At 34.3% G+C, this 23369-nt stretch overlaps 2 protein-coding genes across 3 annotated transcripts in view; both read left to right on the top strand.

Annotated features, from left to right (window-relative positions):
• Nucleotides 1-5882, top strand: part of LOC143465380 (multidrug resistance-associated protein 1-like) — a 14183-nt gene extending 8301 nt beyond the window's left edge. Inside the window, exons 22-38 of the mRNA XM_076963620.1 lie at nucleotides 24-144; nucleotides 432-534; nucleotides 639-801; nucleotides 870-990; nucleotides 1114-1203; nucleotides 1454-1604; nucleotides 1909-2068; nucleotides 2176-2266; nucleotides 2427-2535; nucleotides 2730-2856; nucleotides 2949-3050; nucleotides 3158-3304; nucleotides 3513-3671; nucleotides 3935-4101; nucleotides 4212-4326; nucleotides 4467-4546; nucleotides 4800-5882. Of these exons, the coding sequence (XP_076819735.1) occupies nucleotides 24-144; nucleotides 432-534; nucleotides 639-801; nucleotides 870-990; nucleotides 1114-1203; nucleotides 1454-1604; nucleotides 1909-2068; nucleotides 2176-2266; nucleotides 2427-2535; nucleotides 2730-2856; nucleotides 2949-3050; nucleotides 3158-3304; nucleotides 3513-3671; nucleotides 3935-4101; nucleotides 4212-4326; nucleotides 4467-4546; nucleotides 4800-4911 (2118 nt within the window). The 3' untranslated portion in view covers nucleotides 4912-5882. The remainder of the gene's footprint in view (nucleotides 1-23; nucleotides 145-431; nucleotides 535-638; nucleotides 802-869; nucleotides 991-1113; nucleotides 1204-1453; nucleotides 1605-1908; nucleotides 2069-2175; nucleotides 2267-2426; nucleotides 2536-2729; nucleotides 2857-2948; nucleotides 3051-3157; nucleotides 3305-3512; nucleotides 3672-3934; nucleotides 4102-4211; nucleotides 4327-4466; nucleotides 4547-4799) is intronic.
• LOC143465374 (multidrug resistance-associated protein 1-like) lies at nucleotides 5883-23369 on the top strand. 2 transcript variants are annotated; one of them, XM_076963610.1, is made up of 39 exons: nucleotides 5883-6020; nucleotides 6320-6496; nucleotides 6623-6748; nucleotides 6942-7082; nucleotides 7253-7369; nucleotides 7585-7629; nucleotides 8002-8135; nucleotides 8242-8370; nucleotides 8584-8669; nucleotides 8834-8957; nucleotides 9055-9229; nucleotides 9353-9473; nucleotides 9762-9895; nucleotides 13944-14045; nucleotides 14237-14338; nucleotides 14519-14665; nucleotides 14849-15000; nucleotides 16486-16612; nucleotides 16785-16961; nucleotides 17057-17125; nucleotides 17232-17330; nucleotides 17412-17495; nucleotides 17753-17855; nucleotides 18001-18106; nucleotides 18196-18358; nucleotides 18477-18597; nucleotides 18712-18801; nucleotides 18962-19112; nucleotides 19252-19411; nucleotides 19796-19886; nucleotides 20059-20167; nucleotides 20330-20456; nucleotides 20557-20658; nucleotides 20803-20949; nucleotides 21116-21274; nucleotides 21489-21655; nucleotides 21745-21859; nucleotides 21965-22044; nucleotides 22190-23369. In XM_076963610.1, the coding sequence occupies exons 1-39, from the start codon at nucleotides 5982-5984 to the stop codon at nucleotides 22299-22301; spliced, it is 4710 nt and encodes a 1569-aa protein (XP_076819725.1). In that variant the 5' UTR covers nucleotides 5883-5981; the 3' UTR covers nucleotides 22302-23369. The 2 variants fall into 2 exon arrangements, with proteins under 2 accessions (XP_076819725.1, XP_076819724.1); XM_076963609.1 differs by having other exon boundaries at nucleotides 8581-8669.

Below are 23369 nucleotides of genomic sequence, written 5' to 3'. Positions count from 1 at the left end.
CTATCTTGTAATTCTGGATATAGATTGGTCATTATGATGAGTTGTTAGAAAAAAATGGTGTTTTTTCTGAGTTTTTGAAAAACTACGCAAACAATGAAGAAAAACAAAAACAAGAAGATGAAGATATTGATGATAAATTTCCGTGTAGGTGATTGTTTTTTTATTTTTCCAATATCTGTCTTAAATTTAGCACAGTTTCAATTTTAATAAAACTGATAAATACTTCTACGTTATTTATGTGCTGTTATACTATATGTGCAATATTTGCCGTAATAGTAAATCTAAACCAACAGTCGCTAAATAGTTTTGTAAGCATCAAGACTCCGTAATAGGTTAAGAGTCGGTGGTCAAACTTTTTGCTTTACATTATTTTTTTTTTTATTTTTATTTTTGCATTTATACGAGTTATTTGTTAATATCTTAAATCTCAGTGCCCAATTCACCAACAAGCACAATGCCTGACGATGAAGATCCGGAGCCAATTGTTGGGTCAGAAGGATCAGCTGTTGTTATTGCTAGCAGACAATTTCAGAGGTTTATTTTTTCAGGGATTTTTTTGCCATTTTGTGCATTTTAAGGAGAAAATCAATATTGTAATCAACTATACCTCTGTTGCTTTGCTTTAAATACTTCTGCAGAGATCTAAGCCGAAAGTTAATAACAATGCAAGCCATTTGTGGATCACCATGCAAGTATCGCCCAATAAGAAAGATTGACCCAAACCAAGTTTACAAATCGCCGGATCAGAAGAAACAAGCTGAGAACAAATTAATCACCACAGAGATAGCAGAAACAGGAAATGTATGTTTCTAGTTTATCTTGTTGTTTATTTTAACTTACCAGTTTTGAGAATTTCGCTTTTCTGCCAGATAAAAGCGTCGGTGTTTATGTCTTACATGCGTTCGATTGGATTTTTTTCAATATTTGTCATCATTGCATCCTACATGCTATCGACTGCTTCTTCTATAGGTTCTAGTATATGGCTAGCAGGTGATTAATTTATTTGTCTTCCAATATGCTGCATTTATGAATTTAAACATTTTTAATAACTATATAATAACATTTATATTGTGTTCATTTTTGTTTTTTTCCAACTGAATTTTTTGAATTTAGACTGGACAAACGATGCCAAGGATTCTGAAAAAGCACAAAACTCAACTTCATTCCGACTTGCTATATATGGGGTTCTTGGCGCATCAAACAGTAGGTTGTTTTTCCCAGTATTGGTAACCAGTGTTTTGAATATTTTTGGACTATGTTAGTTTTCACTGTTTTTTGTTTAGAATCATTTTACAGTATAATAGGGAGAAAATAAACTGAAGAAAATGTAGTGTGATGACTATGAATAATGAATATTTGTTGTTATAGCTAACCTATAGTACGAAAATGATTTTCCTGGTAGTTACTATAGTCTGATTTAACTCATTATTTGACGCATTGAATATTTTGTCAGCCATATTTGTTTTGTCCTCATCATTTGCTGGAACTTACGGATCAGTTGCTGCATCAACCTTGCTCCATTCAAAATTGCTGAACAATTTGCTCAAAGCACCAATGTCATTTTTTGACACCACTCCACTTGGTAGAATTTTGAATCGTTTCAGGTTATAAAATTGGCTTTTTCAGATGCTCTTCTGATATTATGTTGTAGTTTGCTACTGCTGTAGACTGTTAGCCGTTTGAAAGTTTTGTTTGGCAGTGGTTTTATATAAATTTCTTATTTTTTCAAAAAAGAAATGATTTTGCAGCAAAGCAATCATCGTCTTATGCACTTCTGGTCTCATGTTGTAGTTTGCGTTTGTTGTTGTAGACCAAAAGAATGATTGGAATTTTTTTTATTGTATATGATTGTATTGTATGAAAAATTTTTAATTATAATTATCATTTTAAAAAAAAACTTCTTTACAGCAAGGACATTTATGTAATCGATGAAGTTATACCACGGGGTTCAAGAAGTTTCTTAAGAACATTTTTCATGAATTTGTCCATCTTTGTTGTCATTATCTACAGCACACCAATATTTGCAACTGTTGCCCTTCCTGTTGTCATTCTCTACTGGTTTGTGCAGGTTTGTGTTATTTACTGCAGCTTGTATTTTTATATCTTATAGTTGTTGTTTAGCTTTTTTTAGGTCTTTAATTGTAACTGAAGCTTGTGTGGTCATTTTTATTGCAGCGCTTTTACGTTCGAACATCGAGACAGCTCAGAAGGTTGGAATCAATCAGCAGATCTCCTATTTACTCACATTTCAGTGAAACTCTCGCAGGTGTCCTGATTTGTGCTATTTTGACTTACAAGTTGCTTGATACCATACCTGTGTTTTACAGCTTTTGAGACTACCCATGTTGATGTGAGCTAAAATATAGGTGTTATATGTGAAGACTTGGATATTATTTCTGATTTAAAAGGTGATTTGCGTTAAACAGGAGCTAGCACCATCAGAGCCTATGGATTGCAAAAAATTTTCATAAGGCAAAGTGAAGCAAAAGTGGACACAAATCAGATATCATATTATTACAACATTGTTTCGAATCGGCAAGTCAATTTTTTTTCTTCAATTTTCTACACTCCAACAATGAAGTACTAGCAGCAGTACCAACAAGTTTTTTTTTGTATTTTCTGCTTTAACTGAACTCACTAATTCACAGCATTACATCCCTTTGAACATTAGCACTCAAACAGTGCCAAGTTTGCTTGACCAATCTCACTTTATGATATGCAATTCTCAGGTGGCTTGCTCTGCACCTTGAAGTGGTTGGAAACCTTATTGTGCTGTTTGCTGCCATATTTGCTGTTGTACAGCGAAAGCATATCGAAGCTGGTATCGTTGGTCTTTCCATCTCCTATTCATTGCAGGTAAACCTTATGCTTGTTTTGAATAATGCCTATTTACAAAAAATATGTTTCATGAGCATTTACACTTTAACAAGTTTTTGTTTTCGTTGAAGATTACATCTGTATTAAACTGGATGGTGAGAACAGCCAGTGAGGTTGAAACAAACATTGTCGCTGTTGAGAGAGTCGAAGAGTATACAAATGTACAACAGGAGGTAAGATAGTGGCTTTTGGTAATTATTGAGATTATATATAATCACTGCAGAACTAGCCAGATCGAATAATTACATCCAGGCGAATAGGAAACCTTAAATTTATTTAGGCCCCACTTGAAATTGAACACAATCTTCCAAACAGCAGTTGGCCTGAACGTGGTGGAATCAAATTCGTAAACTATGGCACAAGGTATCGTGATGAGCTGGATCTTGTGGTTCGAGACATCAATGTTGACATCAAAGGCGGTGAAAAAGTAAGACATCACGAAAGTCATTCCAGATGCAATTCAATAATTTTAAACTTTTTGTTATCTTAACTGATTTCAGCTGATACGTATTTGTAAGCAAGGAATTAGCAGTTTAGAGTTATGGAGCATTTGGTTTTAAATGTAATGTTAATTACAATGAAGATGGCACCTTCTTTGGATGGTACCACAAGTTTTACTGATTTGCTTAACTAAGATCGGTGTAGTTGGTCGAACTGGAGCCGGCAAGTCTTCCCTGACATTGGCTTTGTTCCGCATCATTGAAGCAGCAGAAGGCATGATCACTATCGATGGACTTGACATAGCAAAGATGGGTTTGCATTCACTCAGATCCAAGTTATCCATCATTCCACAGGTAAAAATTAGATACTTCATTAAACTTGCTAAATTTGTTTAAGTAAGAGGACAAGCTGTGGTCAATGGATATGGACAAGCTGTTGTTGCTTTCTTTCCACAAAATTTCACATTTGGTTTACGTTTACTAAGTGAAAGCGTATTAACCACTTAATTGAGAAAACTTAGATGTTTTATTTTTTACTGGTAGCAAGGACAGCTTTATTAATTACAAGGGAGGTCTTCACTGTATCAAAGATTAAAGTGGATGTTTTTTTGCTGCAGGATCCAGTTTTGTTTTGTGGGACCTTAAGGATGAATCTTGACCCTTTTGATGGTTATTCAGATGAAGAATTATGGGATGCTTTGGAACATTCCCATCTGAAGAATTTTGTTTTGACTTTGCCAAAGAAACTTGAACATGACATTACTGGAGGCGGAGAAAATCTAAGGTCTGTGATCGTTTGTCAACAAAAAATATTGTTCTACTGTTATCCTAAATCTCGGTCCAGACCATGTAATGTATGAGTTTCTATGTTTTACCAAATTCTTGTATTCTTAGTGTTGGACAGCGACAACTGGTCTGCTTAGCGAGAGCTCTTCTGAGAAAATCCAAGATATTGGTTCTTGATGAAGCTACAGCTGCAGTTGATCTGGAGACTGATGATCTTATTCAGGTTTATGGTCACACAGAAATAATCACCAACTGTATTCATTTCTTGCTGCTCATTTGTATTTTGCAATTTGTCAAGTGTTTATCAAAACAAATGATAGTGAAACTGCTATAACTCAGTAGCATGATGTTTGAAATTTTCAGGCCACCATTCGTTCAGAATTTGCGGATTCCACAACAGTTACAATTGCTCATCGTCTTAATACTATTATGGATAGCACAAGGTATAAGTTGCAGGAATTGTTTAGATTTAGTGAACACCGTGAGAGTCTTTAGCTGGGTGCAAGAAAATTTCTCACAATCATGTTTACATTTATTTAGCTTAGCCAGGTTTCATATGCTCGACAAAGTTACAAAAACATCAAATCCGATTGTGTTAAATTTCTAAGTGGACCTAGCATCATGCAAATGCTAATTATTATTTATTGGCCCCTTTTTATATTTCGTCACACTCGTTTTTGTATTTTCAATTATCAGGGTCTTAGTACTGAATGCAGGAAAAGTTACAGAATATGATACTCCTCAGAATCTTTTGAAAGCTAAAGGCATGTTCTACTCCATGGCAAAAACTGCTGGTCTGGCCAGTTAACTCTTGTTTCTGATTTTGAACATCTGTATGATGATAGAACTTGTAGTTGTTTTGTTTGTAGGTTATTTGTATTTCTTGGCATATTCTGTGAAGTATGTGTTAATAATAGCCATACACTGAAGTTAAGTTGTATGCCAGGTTTGTAGACTTATTATTACACTGCAACAATGTTTGCTGCTTCATTTGTAAACATACATTATTTTAATGAGCTAAATTCTGTTTGGATTTTCCACTTTTGTACCGTTTTGTGCTGGTTTGCTAACACCTATGCCTGTATTCCTGTTTATTATTAGTGCTAGTGCTGCAATCCTATGTCTTAAGTTATAATAAATAACAACTGCACTTGACTATTTGTGTTGCTAACCATATTTGTGCCAACCGTATACTTGATATATTCTATTGCACACTCATATTCTACTTAATGTAAGACCAAGATAATTGTTTTTCTAACATATCTATACAATTTGTACTAACTATTTCTACCAAGTAATGCACTGTTTTTTTATCACTAAAAATCTGAATTACCTTTCATGCTGAAAACGTTTTTGTTGCACAGATAGAAAATAACACGTAGTCTTCATTAGCTACCACAGTTAAACCAATATTCAGATTAATCTCTATTATCGCTGAAATTGAGTATTTTATAGTTAAAATCTACACTTCCTAGAACTGAAAATTTTCTTGCTGCTTGCGAGAGATGTGCCTAGGAATTGGTGTTGGTTATAGTATTTATTGCTAGTCCTCCACAAAAACATTTGTATTATCTGTAATATATTTCATTTAAAAATATTTTGTCTTGGGCCATGAAACCATGAAATTCTTGCTCAAAAACCATGCAGTTCTTGTATTTTGCTTACGTCAATGTGCCATGTTTGCTGTGAACTATTGTTGTGCATGTGTGATAAAATTCAGTAAAAACTGTTATTACACCAAAGTTTGTGTGATAAAGTTGTTTTTTGTCTTGCAATCAGGTCTTTGATAATAATCATGTTTATGCTCAGAATGATGTTTGAAAATTAAAAATTTTGGTGAAACCTGCTTCTTCTAAAGTACAAGTTTTCTGTCTCAAAATGGATTTAAAAGATTTCTGTGGTGGTGAAGATTTCTTTGTAAGTCAATAAACATTTCTGATACATAAATTTTAAAAAGTAGTTGGATAGCGATTTAGATTAATTGATTATATTAATGTGAGTCAATAAACACTTATGATTTCATAATTTTTTTAAATTTTGTCTTAGGAAGTTGTGTAAGATTAGGATTCACTGATTTGATTTTAGGATACCTTGTATGAACATGATAGGTTCATATTTGCAAACACAGATGTAAAGTACAAACATAATAACTGTTGTGAAGTCTTATAAGAGTTTGTATTCAAACATAAAATTAGTATTTTCCATTTGACTTGCAGAATGCAGACAAGATCTTCAATACCACAGACCCACAATTAAGCAAGTGCTTTGAACATACTGTTCTCGATTTGACACCATGCGCTTATATGCTGATATTTGGAACAATCTACTTTTTACTTTACCGAAAGTCCTATCTGTCATATATCAATCCTTCACCGTTCTTCAAAGCAAAAATGGTGATTTAAAAATGAGTCATCTTGTGCGATATTGATGGATATTGTGTGCTAAGACTTTGCTTTGGTATTGGTGAAAATGTTTACTTTAGTAAAAATTTACACAATTTTAATCTTGTATTTTCCTAGGTGTTTACTGTTGCACTGTGTTTGCTTGCATTGGCGAACTTAGGACTTGGGATTTGGGAATACACCCATAGCATTCGCCTTGGTTATGTATATCTCATTTCTCCAGCTGTGCTAACCATAGGAATGGTGATTTCCATTAAACAATAGCATTGTTTTTGCACTTTAAAGACTTTGAGGCAGTGGTTTATTTAAGTTGCATGTTGGGGGATTATAGCCTCTGGTATAATATAATATAATAGGAATTCTGGTATAATACTTAGATATTGATCATTAACATTTGTATTCAAAGATTGTTTTGTCTATTTTTTGTTTTTCATAGGCCAAAGCTGCATTTTTTCTAAGTTTTGATCGAAGAAAAGGAATTCGATCCTCAATTCTTCTCACATTTTTCTGGCTCTTGTATCTTGTCTTCTGGACAATCATATTTAAAAGTCAAGTTGAAAGACTGCTGGATAGCAAGGTACCAAGTTTTGTTAATGATGTTCCACATTTAGACATTTAGTGCAACATGTTCGGAAGAATGAGTAATAAGAGGCAAAGAGAATTGAGCTAGATTATTCCCAACATAATGTTCCGGCTTACTGCACGAGTGTGCATGTAATATATCTATATCCTTATGACTATCTGCAGCCTCTAGATGACAGAGAATTGTTCAGAGCAATCACTTTCTTTATATCTTATGCCTGTGTACTTTCACTTTTTGTGATGTGCTTCTTTGTTGACGACCCACCAGCTTTTCCACCTAAAGTAAGTTGATAAACTACATAGCTGCTGGTATTCACTTAGTATAGCATTCAATGGCATACAATAATAATCGCCAGTTATTATCTTGCATCTTTCTATAAGTAAATAAAGCCTTTATTTAAATTAAATGACATTCATCCGTTATACCAGTTTACAAATGTTCTTACATTTTAATTTCACCTGAGAATAAAGTAATATCTTTAAACTTTCCTGAGCAGGATCCTTCAACCAATTACAATGTGTTTATAGAAGTTCTAGCAGAAGTATGTTTGTGAAATATGTGTACTTTTTGCAAAATAATATTTAAATTAATAAGTATGATAGTTGTTCAGTTACCTTGAACCAACAAGAAGTTATTGCTCTGTTTTTCATTGTAGTGAAGTGTTTTGAGTAGTCACTAACCAAGGTTGTTTGAACTTGTTTATTGTAGTGTGATGAAAAAATCATGTCCCACTACCAACATGAACTAATATGCTCTTGATTTTGGCACTTCTGCAAAACATACTCAAATATGATCAACGGTACCAGTATCGTGAAAATTATAGCTTGTTTGAAATGCAAGTATAATAATTTAAAACACTGATATTATTGTTATGATGGCCTAATTTACAGTATCACTTTCGTGCCTGCATTAGGAACATTATTGTCAGGAGCCTGGGGCATTGCAACATGGTCAAGATTTTGAACATGAGATTAAAGACAATTTAAAGCCATGCCCTGAACCATCGTCTTCCTTTCTTTCCAGGCTAACCTTTCAGTGGTGCTCAAAGTATGTGGTTGGGTAGCGGTCTTGGTGCAGAGAAACTTAAATCATCGCAAATTTTGTATAAAACTTCAGCTTGAACTTGAACATAACATTTTTGTTAAACAAACAGAATAATTTTGACGGGTTACAAGTGCCCTCTTGTAGACAGTGATCTTTGGAACCTGAATCGCGTTGATAAAGCTGAGAAAGTTGTGGCGCATTTACTGAAAAAATGGAATGCAGAGAAATCAAAGTTTAAGTATGTTGATTTCAACTTAGGCTTTTAGTGTATTAATATTACGTATGATTGTGGTATCATAATCTCCACTTTACCTTAAATGTTCGAGCTTCACGAGGAGTTAATTTATAAGATAAATCATGTCAAAGTACTTTCCTGCAAACCATACACATTAAATAACGTGAAATGGCACTGGAGCTTGCAGTTGTGTATTCTGAACATTTAAATCAGCAGAAATCAGCAACAAGAAAGAGGAAGTTCTTCAGAAGACTTGTTTTCCACGAGCACAGATGAAGAAGTTCTAATTGAACAGCCCAAAAGTAAGTTGAGAGCTATAAAATATATCAATAAGCCTACGATGATCTCATGTTAGCAGTTTTTGCAATTTTCAAGCAGTGAGAGAAATCGGTTCTACTTACTTGTTTGTTTTGCTTTTACGTAAACAACATGAAGTCATTCTGCTTACCTACAGACATTGTTACAGAAAAGAAGAAAATGCCTTCACTTTTCAAAGCATTAGTGAAAACATTTGGACCATTTTATCTAGTCAGCACCGTTCTTGATCTGATAGGTGTCCTTTTAACTTTTGTCAGTCCACAACTTCTGAGGTCAGTTGTTGTAAAATAATGGTTTTGCTTTGAAGTCTTCTTGTGAAACTTGCCTGCTCAAAGATTCCTGTCATTTAAGTTGGTTACCCCTCCACAGAGGTATGATTTCTTTCACAAAATCTGATGCTCCAGCATGGCAAGGATATACTCTGGCAGTTTTGCTCTTTCTTACTGCGATGTTACTTAGTATAGTTCAACAACAGGATAATCATGCTGTTCTCACTGTAGGCATGAGAGTACGTTCTGGAATTATTGCAGCGGTATATAGAAAGGTACCTTCTATGTCATAATAGTGCGTTTGTTTGCGGTACTGACGCTCTGCTACTTGCTATATATTCCTTTAATTAATAGTATTGCATAATTTGGTTATGTGCTTGATTTATGTTAAAATCTAGGCCCTCACACTTTCCAATGCTGCGCGAAAGGAAAGTACAGTCGGTGAGATTGTGAATTTGATGTCCGTTGATGCCCAAAGAATGTTAGATGTTACAACTTGTATAAACGTTTTTTGGTCTGGTGGGTTTCAATGAATTTTTCTTTTTAACTCACCGTTTACTATTTAACGATAAATACACTAAGGTTAGGAAAAGAAGTATGTATATGCCGTTAAAATTCGGCTCAAAGTATGGTTTTCAATAATTAATTTGGTTGTGAAGTTTTTTATGATATGCAAAGTTATCTTCTATTAGTAGGCTACATACAGTTCTGATATCAAAAACCACGTTCTTGATTTAGACAGTTATTTTTGTATTGCTTAATTTTTTTTTATTTTATATATTATTAACATGAAACCTTTTATTATAGCTCCGTTGCAGATCATATTGTCCATGTATTTCCTGTGGCAGACCATAGGTCCTTCCACACTTGCAGGGCGGGGTGTTATGGTGCTGCTTGTCCCAATTAATGCTTTTATTGCAAGCCGAGTACACAAATATCAAGTAATTTTATTTATTTACTTATAATTTTATTTATTTAAAATTAATTAATTTAATATTAATTTATTTATTTTATTTTAGTTTTATTTTAAAATTTACATTTTTCACCAAGGTTGAAAAATAGCTGTTAGATTTAAAATGAACAATTACTGCTTAGTGTGTTTGCAGTCGACTTGAAAGTGTAGTGGTTAGAGTGCCAGACTTACAGTGTTCAATGATACCATCATTGCAATGTCTCGTGGCATGGCATTAACAATGCTTGATCCTGTTCAGTGATTCTGATAAACACTTTTAAATTTGTGCAAAGTTGCAAAAATACAAATTTAAATAATAATATAATTATTTGAAAAGGCGTAATGACAAGCTTAGCAATCGGGCACGAGTGAAGAGGTGTCATTGACAAGTTACGAATCATATAAAGGCTTTCTTCAGTCTGAGGATAAATATTTCAATAGCACACCACAACAAGCATGTAAGGCCTAAAATAACTATCATAGATTAAAGTGAAGGGCAAGTCCAAAAACATGCTGGCCTTAAATCAGAGTACTTGTCTGTAAACATACTGGAGAAAGGATTTTTAATAGTATTTAATGATTAAGCAGTTATTGTTAAAATTGCATTTTAAATTTTGCCTCCTATTATAATGGAAAGTCATTATCACGTCTCAGTGTTAAAACAACACGATTGATGACTGGGGTTTGTGTTAAATACGGTAGTAGTGGTAGGCTAGCTAACGCGTTTTGGGTAAAATATGTCTCCATAGGTAGGTGATTAGTAGTAGGTGATGTTTATTTTCAGCTAGGAATGTCACAGTTAACGGAAGATGCTTGTAGAGCATTATTGTTATTACAGTTACCTGTATGGAACTAGACTGGCGTCAACAGCTAAGACTTACCTGTACCGTAGGTTAGCATCTGCATTAACCAGCACAAATACAATAACGGTAAGCTAACTAGACTTGTTTAACGCAAAATGTTCCTGTTGTACACTTAAGTACGCTTTAGTTATACCTACTGCTGTTTACTTGTTGGCCAAACAAAGCCTTCTATTCATACTTGATTCAAACACTTTAGTCATCCCTATTGTATTTTTAATTGTGATATAATAAGAGCCACCGTCTACATCATTTTTAAGCAATGAAATTGTGCTTTTTGCCACTTTTTTACCGCAATAACTGCTTAATCACTACATATTAGTACAAATCCTTTCTTCAGTATATTTACTGACAACTGCTCTTACTTAACTTCAACTTGTTTTTGGTGTGGCTCCTTACTTTAAAGCAGTGGTTCCCAAAGTGGGCGCCAGCGCCCCCTTGTGGGCGTTGGCGCCTCTCAAGGGGGCGCTGACTACTAAATGGGCGATTGGGGGGCGCTAATAATAAAGTGGGCAGTAACAAGAACAGTGCCGAAGTAAACACTTGCGCTGTTTGTATAATAGTTTTATGCTTCGATTTACTTATTTTACTTTCCTGTGTTCGGTTTCATAGTCTGAGAATTTTCGATTAATCCTAAAATAAAATACATTTATTGGTCTCACTATTCTTATTGTTATGTTAATAGACGAATTCCAACAGTATTGCGTCATAATAATCTTGCGTTTTTTCTCATGTTGCATATGCCAAAGGGTATTTAAGCCACGAGGAAGCTAGTGTGATTGTGAATAGCAATATTCTTAGATTTTAGTTAGTGAGCCGGTACCTAGGTATAGGTATTTTATTCAGTCATTAGAGTGCTAAATAATGAGTTCAACCAAACGAAAATGCAGGCAATACTGTTCAAGTAATCTCCAGTATGGATTAATTCCAGCCCCAAATCCAGAATCACAGCCAATGTGTTTGATGTGCTCAAGTGTTTTATAATGAAGAGATAAAGCCGTCCAGAGTTTCCGAGTATTTAACGAAAATTCACCCAGATACAGTAGCCAAGAGTGCAACATTTTTTCAAATGGTCCGGGACAATTTCAAAAAACGGAAAACTGTTGGCACGATGTTTTCAAACCTTTCCCATACAAGTAATGATGGATTACGTGCGTCTTACAATTTGTCTTTGATGCTTGCAAGAAAATGCAAGCCGCATACGATCGGCGAAGAATTGATCTTGCCATCAGTGAAGGAAGTTTTAGACACCGTTTTGCATCACAAGGCCCCTCTTCTACAGTTATTAAATCTATTCCTCTGAGTAACAATACTGTACAGAGATGGGTGGATGAGATGGCTACCGATATAGAAGATAGCTTATGCAGCATCATCAGGAATACAGAATTCAGTTTACAACTGGATGAGTCAACTTTGCCAGGAAATGAGTCTCTATATTACTTGGGTATGTTCGTTTTGTGAATGCTGGAGTTTTACATGAAGAGTTGGCAATAGCTTTAGCACTGGAATCAGATACTCGGGGTGAGACAGTATTTCAAGAAGTTAAAACATATCTCGAAAAAAAAAACAAATTCCAATACCAATATCATAGTGTGTGCAACTGACGGCGCCCCATCTATGATGGGCCATTACCGTGGCTTCATGACATTCCTAAAAGCAGCGAATCCAAACGTGCTTACAATAAATTCATTGTGTGATTCATCCGCAGCATTTGGTGGCCAAGAATATCAGTGGTCGTCTTAACCTCTCATTGAAGACTGTCATCAAGGCAGTAAATAAGATTAAAGCTCATGCACTTAACACACGCTTGTTTAAGCAATTGTGTAAAGAGAACGACGAGGCCCTTGAGCGCTTAATTACTTCTACACACGGAAGTAAGATGGCTCTCCAAAAAAAACTGCCTTGCACGATTTTACACACTGATAGATAATGTTGTGGAGTTCTTGGAAAGCTGTCACCCTGGCCTTGCCAAAGAAATTATTGCTATGAAATGATATCGCATACTTGTCAGATATATTTTCCAAATTTAACGAATTGAACCTATATTCCTTCAGGGTAACAAGGTAAATCTAATCAAGGTGAAATCAGCACTGTGTTGATTCAAAATTAAGCTTGCTTTGTATGGACGAAATTTAGCTAGACGCAATTCTTCCAGTTTTCCAGCTTGCAACAATTTGCTATCAGCGACCAAGGTATTTCTAATGTTGATGTTGAGACATACAGCAAGTATATTCAGGAATTGCATGAAGACATGGAAGTTCGGTTTCAGGATGTAATACAATTGGAGATTCCTGACTGGATAATCGACCTATTCAATGATATTTCCGAGCAAGGGATTCTTGCAAAATGATTTTGAACTCAAACCAAAGTTCCGTATCTCGTATCAATCATTTTGGCTGCAACGCGAAATTAAAGTGAAGTATCCTCACGTGTGGGACCGGGTAATAATGTTGTCATTGCATTTCCCAGCTCATACTTATTAGAGCGTACGTTAAGTGCCGTCACAATGCTTCTGGACAACAGAAGAAACCCTTTGAACATAGTGAGACGAGGAGATTTACGAGTGTTATCTAACAATATGTTTATGATGTAACAAAAGCTTCGTTTGACTTGGATAGTGGATGATGTAATAATCCCTGCTATCTAGTTTTGATGGCTGGAGCTAAGCTTGTAAACGTTCAATTTATTTGCTTATCGATGTAGTTAAAGAAAAGCGATTACACGGTTCGAAAGAGGAATGTGTTACCGTGTCAGAAATGTTTTAGTTGTCAAAATTGACCCATCGTACGTCGAATAATTGTAAAAATTTCAGGCTGGTTTTGCAAGCGTGCATGTGCTTTTTTCTTACTTCTCGAATGGATAGTAAATTTATTGTTACTTTTTTGTTAAATGGGCGTTTGATAGTCAGTAAATTGTCCAGGGGGGCGTTATCGGAAAAAAGTTTGGGAAACACTGCTTTAAAGGCTAAAAACATAATTACACTAATCATTTTACTTTATCGAAGTAGCGTTGCTTTCGACGTTGGAAGGCAATGATATGAGTTTATTAATCTCATGACTATCTAATCTAGTCTTCACTGAATAGTGTCAAAAATAGTGTTTGGTTCATCTCAATGTTTTAAGTCCTTATGTTAGGAATGACTGCCAAAAAATTATCTAATGCAACAATGTTTCATAGACTGAACAAATGAAACACAAGGACGAACGAATTAAAGTAATGAATGAAATCTTAAATGGTATCAAAGTTCTGAAAATGTATGCTTGGGAGCTCTCTTTTAGGGTATGCTGTAGTATTGTCTTATGTAGATTTACAAACAAGTTTTTGTTAGAAAATAATTTTTGAATTCTGCTTGGTTAAAATGATTTTGAAAATATGCTTTTGAAATGACATTTTACAGAATAAAATTTAAATTTTATTTTAAATAAAAATTTTTAATATGAAGAATAATTTGAATAGATTTATCTTTTCAGGACAAAGTGGAAACGATACGTGGTAAAGAACTGCATGTTTTAAAACGCGGGGCATACCTTAATGCGGCTGCCACGTTCACCTACACTTGTGCTCCACTTCTGGTTAGAATTTTCTAAACTTTCAGTCTTCTGTTCGCTTTCCAAAAACTTTGTGTATGAAAATAATTGTGCTTTACACCAGTTGCTATTGAATTATTACTATTACTATAAACTATCGGCTAATTAATTTTCAATCCCAAAATTATTTCACGTTTTGATAATGTTATGCTGTATTTCTGTCAGGTTTCATTGACAACGTTTGGTGTGTACACCTTGTCCGACCCTAATAACATATTGGATGCTGAAAAAGCTTTTGTATCAATTTCACTTTTCAACATTCTTCAATTTCCCTTAATAATTTTGCCATTCTCGATATCATTTCTAGTACAGGTGCTTCAGCGTAGGTTTAAGGAAACGTTAATTGTGATTAATTGCATATTACGTACTCTTTTTTCTTGCAAATAGGCATAACCTTATCTTTAGTTTTAATATCTGTCAGCTGAATGAGATAGAATGCTTGAACAATAATTTGTTCCAACCAACAAAATGATGTTTTGCTTCTTTATATTGCAGGCAACTGTAAGTTTAAAACGTCTCCAGAAATTTTTTTGCTATGATGAGCTGGATCCAGAAAATGTTGACAGAGCTTCTTGCTCAGGACCATTGATTTCAATCAAAAATGGAACGTTTGCCTGGGATAAAGAAAAAGAACCTACTTTGCAGGAGTATGATATTGATACTAATGGCAGCCTTTTTATCCAAAATGATATATTATGATCTGATTAGTTTCATGGTTTTTGCTGTAGATAATATCATAGATCATGTTGTAAAAACGTGCCTAAATTTATGTTCATTGCACAATTAACACATATTCTACTTAATTGATCATCATAATTATCCTCCCTCAGAGTGTCGGTCATAGTTAAACGAATGTTGGTCATACGAAAATAACCGATTAAAGCACGACGGAAAGTTGTGACTTACTGTATGAGATTTTAAGGTCAGAACTCAGAAATGGAAAAAGTGAATCGGTCACAAACAATACTTTAATTTAAAAAAAAATAATAATTATGCATCTTTCTCAAAAACCTGTTTGTCAAGAAGTGGGTTGGTTGTTTTAATATTAAAACTTTATGAATTTTGGCTTCATAGCTTATTGCATGTTTTGTGAATGTTGATTCCATTTGGAGCATTGGTGTATGTAGTCTTTGACGGCTGATTTGCTGTATTTATCCAAAGTGTTTTGTCCTATTATCCTCGTTGTAAAGTGACTTGCAGTTTTTCCACCTTCAGTTCGTGTCACATGGACATGTGAACTCGTATAACACTCTGAAGAGGACATTTTTTGAGATTTATTGGGCTATGAAAATAATTTCCCACTTTAACTATTCTTTGAACAGTAAAGGTGTCGTTGTTGAATTTGCTCAAGACGGAAAGTTTGTTTCTGATTGTGAATCACGGTTAAACTATGCAAGGTAGTTTGAGGATAGTGATATATTGTTGGGTTCTATGTTTGTTTCAAAAGCATTGCTGTATATACAAGTATTTTCGTGGGACAAGTTGTTGAGGATTTTGTCGAAAAGGTAGTGTAGATAATAATTGTTCATGGACAATATTTATAAATTTTTGACTTCTCCCTGAAATAGAGTGATAAAAGAACAAATTTCCAGTACTCATTTCGGCCTTTTTCGTGTCAGTAGAGTAATTGCTTGAGAATCCTGTGGGACGCCAGTGTGAACTTTCATTCGAAAGACAGCGTCTCAAAATGGCTAAGCGCAAGTAACGTTTTCGATCGTAAGTGTTAGGTTTGGGTGTTGTTCGTTAAGAAATCCAAACCCATTCGAAAATCTTGAAGACAGCAAAGGCCATCTTAATATCACACAAAGGTATTTGCTTTACACTTTTTTAGAGAATTTTGCAAGAGCAAGCAAATGGTGTCTTAACAAACAGATTTTTGATATTGGTGTGTTGGCTGTTTCAAATTTTTAGTATACTATATGTGACTAAGTTGTTTTTGCAATTTCCAACATCTGAATTTCATACAGTGAGTTGTAAATTTCCAGCAAGCATTATTTTTTTTGTTTTTTGCTTTCCTTTCAAATACATGGTCATTGCATTGCACCATTGCAAGTTGTAGTATTCAAAAGCAAGTTTATCTCTCTCCACACTAAAGTATATTTTTTTATTTTCTACACATTTTTCTTATTCAGCATTAATCTGTCTGTGCCCAAAGGATCTCTGATCGCTGTTGTTGGACAAGTTGGAAGTGGAAAGTCGTCTCTTATCAACAGTTTACTGGGAAATATGGAGAAATTGAATGGAAAAGTATCAGTGAAGGTGAGTTAACGTTTTTACGCATAAGCCCAGAGAAAGGGAATGTGCTATTTACTCCTTGCCGAAAACTATTTGTTTAAATTATGCGTGGATGTTTTGAAATTTGTTCATGATATTGATAGCTATTCACTTGTGGCAAATGATATGAACCATTTGAATGTTTTTTTTTATTTAGGGTTCCGTAGCGTATGTAGGACAACAAGCTTGGATTCAAAATCTCACTGTGCGTGAAAACATTCTCTTTGGCAAGCCACTTGATGTTTGCAAGTATCAAGATATTATTGAAGCTTGTGAACTGAAAGAAGATTTTGAAATGTTGCCAGCTAGTGACCAGACTGAAATTGGAGAGAAGGTATCTGTTTTTTATTAAAACTTTTGTTCAAGTCATAAATTGTGAAAATGTCATGTTGAAATCTTGTAAATGCTTGTAAATTCTGTTTTTGATAGGGTATCAATTTATCTGGAGGTCAAAAGCAAAGGGTTTCGATCGCAAGAGCTGTATATCAGGACTCAGATGTAAGTTCTCATATTTTAACAATGCACAGACATTTCTAGCCTGTAAATACATTTGGTCCCTTTTAACTTCTTAGTTGCCAGTTTACCGTAAAATCGCTGATTTCAGGTATACTTGTTCGATGATCCACTCAGTGCTGTTGATGCTCATGTCGGAAAAAATATCTTTGACAATGTTTTTGGACCAAATGGTTATCTCCAAAAAAAAGTGATTCTTAATGATTTATTCTTTTCTATGTTTATTTCTAAGTTTTTTGCCTGAGATATATGATGCCAATGTTTTATTTAGACTCGTGTTCTGGTCACACATGGAGTTTCGTTCTTGCCACAAGTTGATATGATTGTTGTACTTGTAGATGGAAAGATATCAGAGGTAGTGTATCATACATGCATTGCTTGTCTGATATGAGTGGAATATATTTCCACAAAAAATAATGTTACTGTTTTCTTCTGGATATATACTAGTGTGGTCTTTACGATTAACTGTTAGAAAAGAACAATGATTTTGATATCAGAGGTAATGGTTACTTGCATTACTTACATACAGACGTATTGGCATGTATTATGGCATTTGCATAGTAACGCATATTCTTTCGTGGAAATTAATAATGCTTTTTTCTTCATTTTTAGGTTGGTCACTATGATGAATTAATGGAAAGGAATGGTGATTTTGCTGAATTTTTAAAAAATTATTCAAACTATGAAGAAGATGAAATTGACGATGAACTGTCAGGTAGGTATTTGGAATTATTTCACATTACGGAATATGAAATATATCCCAAGATGGCAGTGATGGTCGATGGTGACATGATTACAACAACAGTTTGCGTGTGGTTGTATAGTTGTATGTTGTTTAACTTTTTTGTTTTCCGTTTTAGCTCTGAATTTATCATTTGTTGGAACACTCCCTGACGATGAAGATCCTGAACCAATTATTGGCTCAGAAGGATCAGCAGCTTTTATTGCAAGAAGACAGTTTCAACGGTTTGTTTCGTTGTCCTGGTTGTTTACCTAGGCCAAGCTTGTTTTGTTGTAGATGCTGCATGTTGATTTTTTTTGTTTTAATATCACAGGCAGATAAGCCGACAGTCCTCTGGAGAACAGGCTGTTCCAAGTCCAACAAGCAAATATCATCCTATTAAAAAGGATGATCCAAATCTCACATGCAAATTACCAGAACTTAAGATACCAAAAGCCAGCAAGTTGATTGTCACAGAAACAGCAGAAACTGGAAATGTATGTTTTTGTTAATATTGTAATCCCCGACTCTTAGCTAATTAATTGTGTTGCATAATATTCTGAAAAATCTGCAGAAAAATGATATTTTAATATTTTCTATTGTTTTCTACTCAAGATAAAAGCATCAGTATTTCTGTCTTACATACGATCAGTTGGATTTGTTCCAAGTTTTATCATTATCGTATTTTCCATTTTATCCAGTGGTTCTTCTGTTGGTTCCAGCATATGGCTTGCAGGTTATTAGCTTTTCGCATTTCGGCTTGAGAAAGAAACTTGCTTAAATCATTTTAAATTGATCAGAAGAAGCTTTATTTGATCCAGTTCCATCGTAAATATTTTTTTCTATGTAGATTGGACAAAGGACTCTGGTAAACCTGGTGAACCACACGACTCAATTGCATTCCGACTGGTTATATATGGTGTTTTTGCATTAACAAAAAGTAAATATAGAAACTTTTTTAATTTTTTCCAAAATCATTAGCATTTTTCAGAATTTGTGATGACTGTTATGTTCTGTACGATTTACGCATTTTATTTACATATTAAAAGTATTTTTATATATGCAAGCTATTTCTTTAAAAGTATTTTTTATTCTTTCAGCTATAGCAATTTTGGTGTCATCATTGGCTTTTACTTACGGATCAGTTGCTGCTTCAACTGCCCTCCATTCAAAAATGTTAAGCAATGTCCTCAAAGCGACAATGTCATTTTTTGACACAACTCCACTTGGTAGAATTGTCAACCGCTTCAGGTTTGATGATGCATTTGATGATTGCCAGTTGGATATGAGTTTTTATTCCAGTCTAAAATAGTTTTGCTGTGTAAATGCCAGTCCGAATCTCCGCCATATTTTATTTATTTGACAAAGTATTTTGACTCTTTGCTGGCAGCAAGGACATGTACCAGATTGATCAAGTTGTTCCACAATGCATGAATGGCTTTATAAGAACATTCTTTATGACTCTGTCTACAATCGTTGTTGTAATCTACAGTACTCCAATATTCGGCACCGTTGTTCTTCCAATTTTTTTGCTTTACTGGTTTGTGCAGGTAGCTGTTTAACTATTGTTGATGCATGAAGTGTACTGTTCAATAGCTTAATAATAATTGTTACTTACAATTAGTATATACACCAATTACTAGAATTTACTTTTCATAAGTGTAGGAAAAATACTATTTTATATCAAATTAGATCTGTGATTATTTATCAGCTGAGCTGTAATTCGACATCACATTTGATCCAACATCATTTGCATATCACCCATAGATTAATTATTATCAAGTTCAAAATTATATTACAGTTATAAATATCACCACATTAGTGGCATAGCCATCGTTTGTGAAATGTAAGAAGCATAGTTGTGGCATGGTAACTCAGTTTTTACATCAATAATTTTGGCTATTGTTCCTTTCATTTATTGTTGTCCATTGCAGCGGTTTTACGTTCGAACATCGAGGCAGCTTAAAAGGTTGGAATCTATCAGCAGATCTCCTATTTATTCGCATTTCAGTGAAACCCTCGCAGGTGTTCTAATTTGCATTATTTTGACTTACAATTTGCTTGGTACCATACCTGGTTACTATATATGAGTTGAGCTTGGTTTAGAAATACTCAGAACTTCTGTCAAACAGCTTTTTTCAAATACTTGAAAATGTTTGAGTTTTATTACTAATATCAACCATTTTCTCTTCGACAGGAGCTAGTACCATACGAGCCTATGGGTTACAGAAAACTTTCATCAAGCAGAATGAATTAAAAGTTGACAGTAACTTAATGGCTCACTATCCTAATATTGTCTCCAACAGGTGACTCTGTTCTGTCCATTACCATTTTCTACTCTCTATTATCTATCTCTATTCTTCAGACTTCAGTCTATGTTTTAGTCGTAATACATCGATTAGGGATCTATTACAAGTGCTGCATATGCTATTGTATTACATGCCTAATAGTCATATTAAATTATTCAGATGGCTTGCTTTGCGTCTTCAAATTGTTGGAAACTTGATAGTGTTTTTTGCTGCCATATTTGCGGTTGTTGAAAAAGGCCACATAGAAGCAGCAATTGTTGGGCTTTCCATCTCATATGCAATGCAGGTAGGCTTTCCAGCTATGCCATAAACATCAGTACAACGAGACATAGAAGGTCTTTTGTGAAGTGGAATTGTCCAATTACACAATTTGCTGTATTTCGCAGGTAACTAACACTTTAAATATAATGGTGAGAACAGCCAGTGAGGTTGAAACAAACATTGTTGCGGTTGAAAGAGTTGAAGAATATGCAAGCGTACAACAGGAGGTAAGAAAATATTATGTTTTTTGCTCTATGACATCATTGTTTTTTAGATTTCACACCGCACAGACGCTTTTCCTAAGCCATCGATACTTGAAATATTATGGTGAAATTAGCACTGATGGTTAAAATTTTCACAAATTTCCACAGGCCCCATTGAATATTGAACACAATCTTCCAAACAGCAGTTGGCCTGATCGTGGTGGAATCAAATTTGTAAACTATAGCACAAGGTATCGTGATGAGCTGGATCTTGTCGTTCGAGGCATCAATGTTGACATCAAAGGCGGTGAAAAAGTAAGAGAATTGTTGAGTTTACATTTTATGATAACATCATAGAAATCTTAATTTAGGCTGCAAGGGACAAGTGTCCTTTTGCAGTTAAAATTTGTATGTTTGAATATCCAAAGTCTCTAGCAGCAAATTAATTCAATAAGCAACGCAATAATTAATTCGATGATAGATCGGCGTAGTTGGTCGAACTGGAGCAGGCAAGTCTTCCCTGACATTGGCTTTGTTCCGCATCATTGAAGCAGCAGAAGGCATGATCACTATCGATGGACTTGACCTAGGAAAGATGGGTTTGCATTCACTCAGATCCAAGTTATCCATCATTCCACAGGTAAGCTTCTGTACTAGTTATTTTATTGGTTGAATTAATCGCATTCTACCTGTATGATGTACAAAAAAGCACTGCTTTCCATAATTGTACAATGGAAGTGTGTTTATTGGACTGAGAAAATGTTTTTGACTACACTCTGAGTTAAAATTTTACTTCGATAACTTACTTTATTAATATTTGCTTTGAATTTTGCTTAAATATTTGTTTATTTTAGGATCCAATTTTGTTCTGTGGAACGTTTAGGATGAATCTCGATCCTTTTGATACTTACTCTGATGAAAAAGTATGGGATGCTTTGGAACATTCCCATCTGAAGAATTTTGTTTCAACTTTGCCGAAGAAACTTGAACATGAGGTTGCCGAAGGCGGAGAAAATCTAAGGTCTGTGGTTGTCCTTTTTCTGTGCCCTTTTGTAAAACGTGCTTACATTCATTTAATAACTTGATTGCAAAATTACTTGTTTGTTAAAGTGTTGGACAGCGACAACTGGTCTGCTTAGCAAGAGCTCTGTTGAGAAAATCCAAGATATTGGTTCTTGATGAAGCTACAGCTGCAGTTGATCTTGAGACTGATGATCTTATTCAGGTGATTTATTAGTTTAACTTAGGCTTTACCATGTTTGTTTTTAACCAAAAGTGTTAAGGTTTTATCAGCATGCCTGTAATGTGTTGTTAAATTTTGCTTTTACAGGATACGATCAAGTCAGAGTTTGCAGATTCGACCACGTTCACAATTGCACATCGTCTCAATACCATTATGGATAGCACAAGGTGAAAAACAGATTACTATAACAGATTCAATATCTCTTATGTCGGGTTAATGAAGAGTGAGGATCCAGTCATGCCTGAAAATTATACTGCTGTGCCAGGCTCTTTCTTTCATGAAGGAAACTTAATAATCTTTTATATTACACAGAGTCCTTGTGTTAGATGCCGGGAAGGTAGCAGAATTTGACAATCCTGAGAATTTGCTTAAAGCCAAAGGCATTTTTTACTCCATGGCAAAAGCAGCTGGTCTCGCCAGTTAATTTTCATACAAATGCTTGATTTGAAAAACAGTCACCTGTTTATATTAGTGTAGTGTTTATAATGATTATGTAACTGTAGTCTGTAGGTATTATTATCCCATTGTAAATGCTTTTGAAGCAGGTATTGCTTGTTGGACTGGAAGTCGCTGTTTGGCATGCAGGTGGAAAAACTTGATTGTTTACATTTTCTTTTTTTCTTTAAAACATTCCATTGTTGGTTACAAAATAAGTATTCATATTTCATTTTTGACTATTCATATTACAGCATCCTGTTCACATAATACAATGTGTTTTACTGTTTTTTTGTTTTTTTCTAAATAATAGACGAATAAAATAATAATAGATTGTTTCTTTTTTTTATAAGTTTTTTTTCTTATTTTTCTTTTTGGGTGTATCAGGTAGTTATGTGGCTTGTTATAAGCAGAATGTATGCTTGCATTTTTACACTGCACTTGTCCCAACCATGGTTGGTTACAGTTTTTAATGATTTTTATGTTCTGAGTTTTACTTTAATACAAGTGTTTGGGGGCCATTTTTGTATTATAATTATAATTGTTGATCTTTGTACCTTCGATGTTTTTGCGGTTCACTGTTAATTAGTCAAGTCAATATCGGGGTAAATATTTTTTGATTTCAGCGCATGTTAAGTGCTTTATTGTTTTGTTGTACATCTATTTCTAAATAACTAGTAGGATATGTAATAAATTGCACAACTCTATAAAACTTATTGGTGACAACATGCATTGAAGGTATTTCCTAGTACACATGGTAGTTATTTTACTGTCAGTGTTGTGTCTATTTGTTTTTATGTTATGACTTTGCACTCTCGCGTTAGCGATCTCTGTGATTCTGTAAAACACTGTCAACAAGTGTAGTATTATTATAATATGTTCCTGCAAATCAGCAAGTGCATATTCATTAAACATGTTAAGCATCTTGTAATTCCATTATTTGCTGAATTTGAATCTATTATTACTTGCTCAAAGGTTTTTACTAGTAGTGTGTTTTTTTGGTTTGGGATACAATGGCTTTAGAATTTCAATAAAAAAAATTTTGCATTTCAAACTA

Source organism: Clavelina lepadiformis, chromosome 7, assembly GCF_947623445.1.
Source record: "Clavelina lepadiformis chromosome 7, kaClaLepa1.1, whole genome shotgun sequence".
Lineage (NCBI taxonomy): Eukaryota > Metazoa > Chordata > Ascidiacea > Aplousobranchia > Clavelinidae > Clavelina > Clavelina lepadiformis.
The sequence above is the reverse complement of the archived record's forward strand: the minus strand, read 5'-3'. Positions and strand labels throughout refer to the sequence as shown.